At 37.9% G+C, this 12,994-nt stretch overlaps 1 protein-coding gene across 1 annotated transcript in view; it reads left to right on the top strand.

Annotated features, from left to right (window-relative positions):
* Positions 1-12,994, top strand: part of LHCGR (luteinizing hormone/choriogonadotropin receptor) — a 65,445-nt gene extending 52,451 nt beyond the window's left edge. Inside the window, exons 12-13 of the mRNA XM_049115070.1 lie at positions 2,850-2,930; positions 7,464-12,994. Of these exons, the coding sequence (XP_048971027.1) occupies positions 2,850-2,930; positions 7,464-8,616 (1,234 nt within the window). The 3' untranslated portion in view covers positions 8,617-12,994. The remainder of the gene's footprint in view (positions 1-2,849; positions 2,931-7,463) is intronic.

The raw sequence follows: 12,994 nt of genomic DNA, 5'->3' as shown, positions 1-12,994 counted from the left end.
AGTAAAAAAAAAAAAAAAAGGACACAAAACTCTTCTCACAAAAGAAGCCTTTTTCTTTTTTTAAGCTATTTCTCTCCCAGCAAGAAGACCATCTTTCATTTTAGAACAGAATCCTAGCTCCCTAAGGATTAGCTTAGTGTCAGAACAAAAAGGGCATGAGCTCCTGGCTGATTTGTGTCCAGTGGGGACATCTTACTGATTTCACTGATACTCTACAATCCAGAACGGCATGACAGAGTGTGCAGGATTTCATTCTTTCCTTAAAGATTGTTTTCTAGACTTTTTTTTCGACTGAGATACATACTAATACCTTTTTTTACATCACAAGCCAGTATACATGTCACATAGGTTAAAAAAAAAAAACACACACAGTACTTTTTTACGTGTGTGATAAACACGTATTTTTCTTGTCTATTTTACTCTATTTTATTTCATGTGTTTGTGTTTTTAATACTAGTCCCAATGCACTCTATCGTTTCCACGACCCACTAATGGGTTACAATTCATAGTTGGGAAAACATTTGCCCTACAGGGCTATTATTCAGGCTAAGAAGATATTCTCAATTAATTAGATGACGTGCTAGAAGAGTGACACTAAGATGCTGCTGTCTTTGTTTGGAATCAATCTATTTATAATAAATCAACCAACATGTATTATTGTGCATCTACTTTGTGCCTTGCAGAGGTGCATGAAGCCCTATCTGAAGTTTTGAGGTAACCAAGAAGACAAAGCACTCGGAGAGCCATGCACCATTAACTGAGCTTCAAAGAATACTAATTGAGCACTTAGTTCCAAACTGTGCAAAAATCTGAAGATACAAAGATAACTAAGAGCTCATCCCACCCTCCCAGAGTCACAAACAGCTGTGTGGGGGCAACACACAAGAAACCAATGTTTAAGTACAATTCAGCAGATGTAATAGTAGTGCTAAGAACAGAACAGAATACTCTGGGAGCATAGAGGAAGAGTTTCTAAACAGCAACAGGACTTCTGGAAGGCTTCCTGCAGAAGTGACTTCTGCTGAGCTTTGGAGAAAGGAGTAGGAGTTGGCTAGGCAGGTGTGGGTAAAGCCATGCCAAGAAGACAAAGTAGTTCATGTGAAGGCACAAAGGCAAGAGACCGAGGATGGAAGTCCTTTGGAAAAACTGGAGCAAGGTGACTTATGGGTACACAGAGAAAACAGAGAGAAAAGGGCTGTGATGGGCTCTGAGTGCCTGGGCCAGGTTGTTCAGAGGATGGGAACCACTGAAGAACTCAAAGTGAAACTGCCCAGATTTGCTTTTGTAAAATAACACTCCAGCAGCTCTGAAGGATGGCTTGGAGGTAGCAAAGCTGGTGAGAGACCAATTTGAAGAACAATACAGACACTGGTTTATGGTAAAGCTGATTCTGGACACCTGAACTTTTGTGGCAAAGAGGTCACATCCCTTCTGAAATTACTGGCATGTGAAAACATTAGTTCAGGGGATATTTATTCCAATAGATGAAAGAGACTACCTCTGGGTAAAAAAAGGGGAGGACAGGAGTATGCAATTGTAGGCCAGTATCAAAGTGAGATGGGAATATAGTCACATAGAAGTTGTCTTGATTGGGATTACAAGCTTTAATGGACTCCCTCTGTATCCTTAAAGCTTGAAACTTTGGATGCTAGTGAGGCCAGAGAGCCTGAAGCTGAGCCAGTGGAATGTTTATGCAAACTCTGAGCCACCCTCTGCCCTGCAGCTGCTGGGCCTGGATAACACACACAGCTGCCTAGGCAGATGGCCCCAAAGACCTCCCTGGTATCTATGATTAAAATTTCAAAAAAGAGTAGATGGAACCCAGTGCTATCAACTGAAGGCTAAGAACAACCACATTTCCTGTTAACTATAGATTGGTTCACACATAAGATTGGTTCACTTTAAGTGTCAGATACAGAGCCAGCATCACACACACACACACACACACACACACACACGCATACTTTGATCCAAATTTGAGGATTTATAAGCCTGACCCAAAATAACAAGCTGATTAATTTTTGAAAGCAGGTCCAGTAGGTCAAATAGTTCTGCTGTATTATCCACTTTCCTGCCTTGTATACAAAGTTATCTGTACAAGGAATTGTCTGGTTAATATTGGAGAAGAATAATATATAGAAATCTCTAGTTTCAATTGCCTCATTTCTGTTTCCTCCTGGAGAAAGGTTGAGCTTCTCATCACTTTCTCTCTTTCCCTCTGTATCTTCATCCAGTTTTCCTTGGAACCTCCTTTTGGTTTCATCTTAGGAATAGAAGTACAGGTCTCTTTTAATATCTTGATACTCCCCCCCCCCCTTTCCATTAGGTTAAACTTCTTGGGACGATGGAGGAGTAGGGAGCACCCACGTAGATTTCTGAAAAAAAGGCAGAAAATTCACACCATAATATCAAGTATAGTATCTTCAAATCCTTATAAAACAGATTTCCCAGTTACGATTCAAAGCCATGAATTCTGAATGGTTATTTCTTCATCAAGAGCAATGTGGTAAAGAGAATGGTAAGGAGCAAACCCTGATATACCATAAAAGTAGTTTTTAATAAGCATTGAAAAACCCATGATTCAACATGACCGATTTAGGTTTATTCATCTCTTGAGCCCACACAAAACATTTAGCATTCCGGAGCATTTTATCTAAGCTGGAAGCACTCTAATAACAGTTCTGAAGCCTTTACTCTCTCCCCAGGAAATGTTTCAGGTAGGACAATAGTACAGAACATCACTGGTATAATAGGTAAAGAATTTGGATGAACAAAGCATAAATAGACATGATCATGTTTAAAGACCAAAAGCTCAACTGTTTTTTTTTTAAAAACCTTTTTTCTTTCAGGCAGAATTTTTCATTTTCCATTTTTGAAAACTTTTCCAAACAATGTGAAAGCACAGCAAGGAGACCAGATAATGAAATGCTGTAAGTATTTGCATGCAAAGAAACTCAGGAAGCCATGTCTCGTTCTCTGTGCACCTTATTATCAGTGCCAATGATTTTCTTCTGATAAAAGTCTTCATTGGAGGGATGTTTGCAAAGCACTTTTTAATAGATTAAAAATGGGATTTTTTTCTTTGTAAGCGGCATCCAGTTGATCAGACATCTCTTTTAACTGTTAAAAAAAAAACTCTTCTAAAAATGTATCTTCATGTTCATTCTACAATTAAATTCTTCTCAGAAATTAAAATTTTATTTGTAGGTATTCTGAGGTCATTAAAGGCTTGCTTAAATGATAGTTTAATTTGTAGAAATTTTCACTAGTCAGTGGTCAGCATTCCATAAAGTAACTGATTGCAAACATAGCTTCTAGAAGTAGCCACTTGCCTTAAAAAGACTCAGGCCACCTTGACCACTATGCTCTGGAGCTTAAAATTATTCAACCTCAATGCTATCGCTAACATACACTGGATGGGAGCTCTGTTTCTATTCTACTGACTGATTTTTTTTTAACATTTTTCCTGGCTGCCTTGGCATTTCACATATCTTCAAATGTAAAAGAGTATGCTTCAAAAGATAATCCCAGTGTCCCTGTGCCACATTTACTATGATTTATAAGTTTTATTATTCCCCCCATGTGTCTTTCAGGCTACAAAACCAGATGCCCTTCTAAGACACCTTGTCATTCTCCATTCTCTCTTCATCTTCTTTTCTTTTCTCTTGCTTTTTCCCCCATCAATCTGCAAGTTATATAGAGGTAGCAGGGTGGTATGATGGAAAGACCCTCGGCTTTGGATATGAATTCTTGGCAGTGATGTTCCTGTAACACTGGGAATCCCTGGGCAATACTTACCTTTTTTTGGAGACATTTTTCCTCATCTTTGAGGGGCAGCAGGAATATCATTTGGCTTTCAGACCATGAGAATGAAGGGAGTCTTTAAAGAATGTGACAGCATCTGGGGTACGTTAGAAATAGCATACTCTGTAATCCTTCTTTTCTCTTTCATTTAGGTCCGACACCAAGTATATTCCAGTGTTCCTTTTCCTTATCATTTCTGTTCTTGTCTTGATATTTTGTCTGTCACTCATATTCCTTGTAACTCTTTTGTAACCTATGGCTTTTTTCCTCATCAATAGGAAACACTCCTGGACAGGAGACTTTAGCCCACTCTCAATAATCCTTGTCAGTCCCACCCCAAGCCTTCCCAAATAAGGCTACAATCTTGAGTTTGCTACACTAACACTGCTTTAAAACAAATCCCCCAAGCTCCAGCATCCCCAAAACTATGAGAAATTAGTAATAATCTAGGTAGAAAGAATATACTCCCCCACCCTCCTTCCCATTACCTAGCTATTCCTAAGTCCCTGGAGTTCAGAAATTCTAGAGCCAGGCACTAAGTTTTACCTACTCTCCCCAGGATCTCAGTGTCCTTGCTGTTAGGGCTGGCCCCATTGTTCTCCTACAGTCTCCATCTTTCCTCCTGTCTTTGTTCACTGTGATGGGAGTGGCCTCTCCTTCCTCTGACTCAGTGTTGTAGGCCTATGGGGTCCATTCATACCATTCTGTACTAAAGACTGCTCCCTGCTGGGTTTTGTCAATAAGCATGCTGCTGCCCTTAGGAGCTGTCCCAGGACACAAAGGTAAGTGGCAGGAGGTAGGTATTTGGTCTGAAGACAAATCACCAAGGAGAAAAACTCCTAGACACATGCTCAGTAGGGCAGAGAAAGAAAGAGCAAAGGACCAGAGGAACGAGAGAGGGAACATGTTTGACCTCCTATTGATATAAATGTCTTCAGAAATCATGGCAGAATTTTTAGAAGCTTTGAATTAGTGCTTCTGATGCAATTTAATTAATAGCTGCTACAGTCGTTTTGATAAGGGGAAAGGAGCAAGGGAAATTAAGGTAGCAATAGTTGGAAAGGTTTCACCTGGTTTAGTAAAGGCTATTATTTGTAGGAATCATCCAGGGAACTTGCTTAAAAAACAGATTCCTGGGCTCTGTCCCTAGAGAATTTGACTCTGGGTTTGAGGTAAAGCCAGGAATCTGCATTTTAACAAACACTCTGGTGATTCTGATGGAAATAGTGCAAGGACCACACTGAAAAGCACTGACTGAGAGACAGTGATGTAGAGGAAAGGCCCTTACTCTATGGATATGAACACCTACCTACCGCTGCTGCTACTACACCTTAGGGATCTTAGGCTAATCACTCACCTCCTTTAACCTTGGATTCCTCACCAATAAAATGCGAGGTTCAGTGAGATGGTCTTTAGATGGTCTTTAGGAACCTTTCTAATGCAAATAAATAACCTATTTTCTTTCATCATTCTTTATAACCACCACATCCCTTTAAAGATTAAAAAAAATAGGTAATTCTCTTAAAAGGCATGAGATGAGGACAAATACACCTATATTTAGTAATAAAGCAGGTGAGGTTCCTGTGCAATATCCTATGCATAGCAGCAATCCTTGACTAGTTCCAAAATGGTTTCTAAGAATTTCTAGCACCATTTTGGAGTTGCAGATCATAGATTTTTTAATTCTTTTTTAAATCTGTGTTATTTCCCTTCAGTAATTGTATTGCTCGAATATTTCATCCACTCCCTGAATTAGGTTCACACTTCCTTGTTCAGAACATGAGAAGCTAAATTTTTAGAGTAGAGAAAAATACTCTTTTTAATGTGTGAAAAACCCTAAGGTAAAATACATATTTGTAATAGCCCTGACAGAAAAATTATGCCCATTTCTCTAGCTCCCAAGATTATATTAGCAGACTATGAGCAAAGAGAAAATTTGTTGAGACTACATGCATCATACTGTACACATTCGTTGTCCCTGTATCCTTTCAATTCCTCTCAGAGCCAGGATCACCCTGGTTTACTCATTCCACAAGCATTTATTGAATGGATAGTCTGTGCCAAAACTGTGTGAGGCACTGGGAGTTCAGAAATAAATAAGACCTAGTCCCCTGCCTTCAAAGCTATTAAAGAATAGCTTCACAGACTATTAAAGAAGACACACATCATCACACAATGGCAGTATAGTTTGATAATTACAACAGTCCTTAAATGCAGCCATGGCAGAGAGATGAGGTGATAAACTCCTTGGAGGTGTAGAATCAAGAAAGGCTTCATAAAGAAGCTTACCTTTAAGGATGAGGAATTTGCCAGAGATGAGGAAAAAGGAAGGGAAGAAGAAACAGCACATACAAAGAGGGATGAAAGAGTAGATTCTGAGAGCCACAAGTCATTTCATCTAACTGAAGGGAAGGCTGCTTGAGGTATCTGCAAAAGATAATTATAAGAATTCCTAACATTCAGTGAGCACTTAATATGTGTCATGCATGATTCTAAACATTCTATAGGTGTTAATGCAGTTAATCCTTAGCACAACCCTAATGTGGGAAGTATGACTTGTATACCTATTTGGCAAATGAAGAGCTTGAGGCAGAGACGGTAACTCTCCCACCCAGGTTTACATAGCCTGTAAAGACCGGGACCCAGTCAGTCTTGCTCCAGAGCCCATGTTCTGAATTGTGCAGCACTACTGCTTCCTGGAAGTGAGACTGGAGGGGGAGGCAGAACCCGGATCATTTAGGACTTGGAGGTCATCACAAGGAGTCTGGATTTTATCCCATAGTCAGTGAGAACCTAGTAAAAATTTGAACACATTTGTACTTAAGAAAGACTATTCCAGGAGGAAGGTACAAGTGGACTAGGACAGGGCTAAAATTGGGGATGGATGCTGGGGGGGTGGGGTGGAACTAATGTAACTATCCTGTAAGAAAGGATGAAAACCTGAACTCCGTTAGTTGCAGTAGGCATGGGAGGAAGCGGGTGGAGAGGTGGGGCTGTTCCATCAGTAGAGATGGAGTCCCTCTCCAATTCACTCTCTGAATTTGATTCATACCCCTTAAAGAGTATCTATTGTCCCTATTTCTCCAAGGGGAACATTTCTCCCTATTGTTCATGTCTATCATCTCCTGCTAGGTTTCTAGTAGTCCATCCTTGCTTTCCACTTCTCACCTGCACTATTTGATTAGCCAGGGACCAATGTGCAAGCCAGTCTACCCGTAGCTAACACCCCTCAGCAGTGTGAGCCTTCCCTACCCATTTGTGTTCTGCTACAGACACGCAGCTTGAGAGCAGTTTGGCGGGCAACTAAATGAGATAAATACCTAAGAAAATGCCAAGAAAGGATTCTTTTAGACATAGCAAGCACATACTGTGTCTCTAAATTTTTTTTTCAAAGGAAAATCATCCCCTGTAAACAGCTTCATTAAGTCTTTGCATCAATATGAGATAAATATAAATTGCTCTTCATTCCCCTAAGGAATTCCTTATCAATTCAGAGTTCTCAGATAATGTAACAAATAAACCTAAGACTAAGGCTGTTGTAGCTTTGTTTCCTGGGATTTAAAAAGAAAAAATACTAAGGATGACTCTTCAATTTTTTGATACATAGAATCATAGAAAATCCCTTGAGTTTACATTGAGACAAAACATTCTTCTTACAGTTATTCTGCCGTCTTTGCTGAGAGTGAACTGAGTGACTGGGATTATGACTATGGTTTCTGCTCACCCAAGATACTCCGATGTGCTCCTGAACCAGATGCTTTTAATCCCTGTGAAGATATTATGGGCTATAACTTCCTTAGGGTACTGATTTGGCTGATTAATATCCTAGCCATCGTGGGAAATGTGACTGTTCTCTTTGTTCTCCTGACTAGTCGTTATAAACTGACAGTGCCCCGTTTTCTCATGTGCAATCTCTCTTTTGCAGACTTTTGCATGGGGCTCTATCTGCTGCTCATTGCCTCAGTTGATTCCCAAACCAAAGGCCAGTATTATAACCATGCCATAGACTGGCAGACAGGGAGTGGGTGTAGTGCAGCTGGCTTTTTCACTGTATTTTCAAGTGAGCTTTCTGTCTACACCCTCACAGTCATCACACTAGAAAGATGGCACACCATCACCTATGCTCTTCAGCTGGACCAAAAGCTGCGTTTAAGACATGCCATTCCAATTATGCTTGGGGGATGGCTCTTTTCCACTCTTATCGCCATGTTGCCCCTTGTGGGTGTCAGCAATTACATGAAAGTCAGCATTTGCCTCCCCATGGATGTAGAAACCACTCTCTCACAAGTATACATATTAACCATCCTGATACTCAATGTGGTGGCCTTCATCATCATTTGTGCTTGCTACATTAAAATTTATTTTGCAGTTCAAAATCCAGAGCTGATGGCTACCAACAAAGATACAAAGATTGCTAAGAAAATGGCGGTCCTTATCTTCACTGATTTCACCTGCATGGCACCAATCTCTTTTTTTGCCATCTCAGCTGCCTTCAAAATGCCCCTCATCACAGTAACCAACTCTAAAGTTTTACTGGTTCTTTTTTATCCTGTCAATTCTTGTGCCAATCCATTTCTGTATGCAATTTTCACAAAGGCATTCCAAAGGGATTTCTTTCTGTTGCTGAGCAAATTTGGCTGCTGTAAACGTCGGGCTGAACTTTATAGAAGGAAGGATTTTGTGGCGTATACCTCCAACTGCAAAAATGGCTTCACTGGATCAAATAAGCCTTCTCAGTCCGCCCTGAAGTTGTCTCCATTGCAGTGTCAATATACGACTGTCCCAGACAAGACTTGCTGTACAGAGTGTTAACTATTTTATCAGTAACCACATTACTGAATTGTGCTTAAAAATGTAAAAAAATGATCTGTACTAGTAATTTTAACATAAGGAGTTGGTTTTAGGAAATTATTTATTCTTAGGCACACACTAGGCAAAAAAGAGCCATCTACCTAACTTAAAGTGTCATCCATGACCATTGCCAGTCTAAAAATTGCCATTGGTACAGGATGACATAAAACACAGAAGCTGAGAGTGTTAAAAACATTTCTAATGGGGAGTCCAGGTGGCTCAGCGGTTTGGCACTGCCTTAAGCCCAGGGCCTAATCCTGGAGACCCAGGATCGAGTCCCATGTCAGGCTCCCTGCATGGAGCCTGCTTCTCCTTCTGCCTATGTCTCTGCCTCTCTCTCTGTGTCTCTCATGAAGAAATAAATAATCTTAAAAAAAAAATTTCTAGCAATTTTGACAGTAATTTATGTTGAATCTAAAAATTTTTAAATGAGATGGTATTTTACCTATCTTTGGGTTTGCTTTTTTTTTTCACATTTCATCTTTGTAGTGTTTTTATATTGCATTTTATTAAAATATTAGTATATAACAGATTTTAAATTTAAAATAACTTGTCCTTTTCCTCAGATAGTTTGGAAAAACACTCTCCAGGGATGCACTATACACTGTGGTAGCCACTAGCCATAGGCAGCTAAATTAAAATTAAAATTAAAATGTAGTTTCTCTCATAAAACTACAAGAAGAAAATATAGGCTGTAATTTGACATCAGCCTTAGCAACATTTTCCTAGATAGTCTCCTCAGGCAAAGAATGCAAAAGCAAAAATAAATATTGGGACTATATCAAAATAAAAAGCTTTTGCACAGCTAAGGAAACTATCAACAAAACAAAAATGCAACCAACCTGGTGAATAGGAGTATATGCAAATGACATATCTGATAAGGTGTTAATATCCAAATATAAAGAACTCATATAACTCAACACCAAAAAAAAAATCAAATAATCTGATTTTAAAATGGGGAGAAGACCTGAATAGACATTTTTTCAAAGACGACCTACAGAACCAACAGACACATGAAAAGATGTTCAACATTACTAATCATCAGAAAAATGCTAATGAAAACCACAATGGGATACCACTTTACACCTGTGAAAATGGCTAGACTCAAAAAGACAAGAAATAACAAGTGGTGGTGGTAAGGATGTGGAGAAAAGGGAACACTTATGCACAGTTGGTGACAATGTAAATTAGTGCAGCCACTGGGGAAAACAGTATGGAGGTTCCTCAAAAAAAAATCAAAATAGAAATATACAACCCAGTAATTCCACTTCTGGGCATTTATCAAAAACAAAAGAAATACTAATTTGAAAAGATATATGAACCCTATGTTTATTGCAGCATTATTTAACAAGAACCAAGATATGGAAGCATCCCAAGGGTTCACAGACAGATTAAAATGAAGGAGGTTTGGAAAATATAGACATACATACACAGATACACATACACACACAATGCAATACTACTCAGCCATAAAAAAAAAAAAAAAAAAGAGTGGTATCTTGCCACTCATGAATGGATGGACCTAGAGGGTGTTAGTGAAATAACTTAAAAAAGAAATGTCTTCATAAGTACAAAGAACAAATTGGTTGTTGACAGAGGGGAGAAAGGTGGGAAGATAGGCAATATAGGTAAAGAGGATTAAAAGGTATAAATTTCCAGTTATAAAATAAATACGTCACAGGGATGAAAAGTGTAGCATAGAGAATATAGTCAATAACATTGTAATAATAACTCTGTATGGTGACAGATGGTAACTACATTCATTGTGGTAAGCATTTTGCAATATATATAACTGTCAAATCACTGTTTTACACTTGAAACTAATATAATGTTATAGGGTCAACTATACTTCAATTAAAAATTTTTAAAAATTTAAAAATAATCTATGTGATACTATAATGGTAGATACAGGCCATTATATATTTATCCTATCCATAGAATATACACAAAGAGCTCTTACATAAACTATGGATTTTGATGAGTCAATATAGGTTCATCCATCATAGCGTATGTGCCACCCTCGTACGGGATATTGATAATGAGGAAGGCTGTGTGTTGTGTGGTGGGGGAGTGGGTATATGGGAAATCTCTCTACATTCCACTCAATCTTACTGTAAAATACTCTGTCAAAGTCTGTTAAAATTAAAAATTTGAAAGCAAAAAATTAGAAATAAAAAAATAAGGCAAGTTGCAGACATCAGTATTCATCAGCCCTAGACACTTCAGTGTGCTTATCACTAACCAAGGCTCAGTATTTTACGTTTTAGGCATTTTATGGTAAAATGGAAAAATGCTAAGCATACCATTTAATGAGGTTTGAGAAATGCCTAAGTCCCTATAACCCCAAACCTCTGTGAAAACAGAACACTAGCACCCTCAGGAAGTTCCCTCATCATCCTTCCTAGTTAATCCCTCACTCCCATTCCACAAAGGTAACAATGGTTCTGATTTTTTCCCCATAGATTAGTTTTGCCTATTCTAGAACTTCGTATAAATGGAATCATACAGTATACACTGTTCTGTAAGCCTGCTGTGATTCAACTCAATGTTTTTGCTATACATCCAAGCTGTCACTTGAATTAGTAGTTCATTCCATTTCATTGCTGAGTTTTAAGACTCTAACATTGTTTCCCATTCTACTGATGATGGATATCTGGGCTATTTCCAGTTTTTAAGCTCTCCTTTCACATTTTATTAAATAAATGTATAGTCATAACTAGACTATGTATTTCATCTGCGTTCAACCTTTATGCCACTATGTAAAGTGATTCAAAATAGCCTATAGAAGATCATAAGCTTTACAAAGTGTCTCTTCTATGTTTTTCATATTTTTTTTAAGATTTCATTTATTTATTTCATGAGAGACAGAGAGAGGCAGAAACATAGGCAGAGGGAGAAGCAAAACAACTAAGTAAGCAAAAAAGCAGAAAGTCAAATAAATATAAAATAAAATACATCCTTGTGGAGAAACTGTTTAAATTATGTCTTCTTAAATATTGTTTGAGCCTAAGTACTTGTATATATCCTCTGAAAATAACTTTTGTTGCCTTTTCCACAAATACTGATTTTTATTCTCTATATGATAATTTAAGTTTCAACAGAGTTAGTTTACTCTCTCCCTCATGCTCATATCCTATCATTCACTAAGACCTACCAGTTGTTGAATGTCATTGAATATCTTCTACATCAAGTCTGTATTTTGCATTCTTGCTGCCCCACAAGTAAATGGGCCATTCCCATTTACCTCAGAAGTGCTATCGTATCTTCCTCATTTTTATCATATCCAATCTTTGCCATGTCCACATTCTCATACCCACCTCTGATTAATCTTCCTAAAATCCTATTTCGTTCTATTACATATTTGCCAAAATCCTGAGTAGCTCATCAGTACCTATAAAGTTTTAGCTCCTAGACTAATATTCAAAGACTAATATTCCATTCTCAAATTTGTTCACTTGGTCTCCTGCTGTTCTTCTGCATGAAATAAACTGTTCCACTTGCTTTTCCCTAGCATGTCCCACAATATGTCCATCATTGTTACCATCAGAATACATTCTTCTTACCTATCCTCCTTCTGCACCCCCCCTTATGACCCCAGCCACAGGTTTATCTTTGTTACCAAGCTCTCCTAATCCACCTCCTCCCTAATCCAATTTAAGATACTTCCTTTACCTGAAATAAAGTAAGGCATAAATAATAAATATGTGACTACAACAATTTCTCTTTGGATTTCTTTTGGACCTGTCATCCCTATCATTCATCTTTTATTCTACATGCTGAGTGTTATTATCCTTACCCATATACCTCTTATTTCATCTATTTTATAAATTTTTTAGTGATAAACTCATCTCTTTTGCTTGTTCCTCCTACTCTATCTATCCTAGAGTCTTATATATGGTAGATGATTAATAATTTTTTCAGTTGATTCACTTTTATATCTAAAATATAAGACAAATCCTTATGAAGAAGTTATTTCCCCTTGTGAGATGGTCTCATGTGTATTCTTAATCTGTGTAATCCTTTATACATAAATGATAAAAACATCAAATGCTCAGGATATTTTAATTCTACCTTGTGGGTTTGTGTAAGTTTTTTATGGGTTTTTATCATGTTTGGTATTATCACTGGCAGTTTGCAAAATGACAAAGAAGGGTTAATTAGTCCAGAATAACTCCTCTAAACATACAAAATATTTTTAAAAGTTACTTTGTCCTCCATTCCTAACATGTGCTATAAAGGGCCTGGTTTTAATTTCCTCAAAAATGTATTAAGTCCACATGTAAATTAAGAATCTTTATGTCACAAAGATTTCAATAAATGTGTTCCTAATTAGAAATAA

The sequence above is a fragment of the Canis lupus genome, chromosome 10, assembly GCF_003254725.2.
Source record: "Canis lupus dingo isolate Sandy chromosome 10, ASM325472v2, whole genome shotgun sequence".
NCBI lineage: Eukaryota > Metazoa > Chordata > Mammalia > Carnivora > Canidae > Canis > Canis lupus.
The sequence above is the reverse complement of the archived record's forward strand: the minus strand, read 5'-3'. Positions and strand labels throughout refer to the sequence as shown.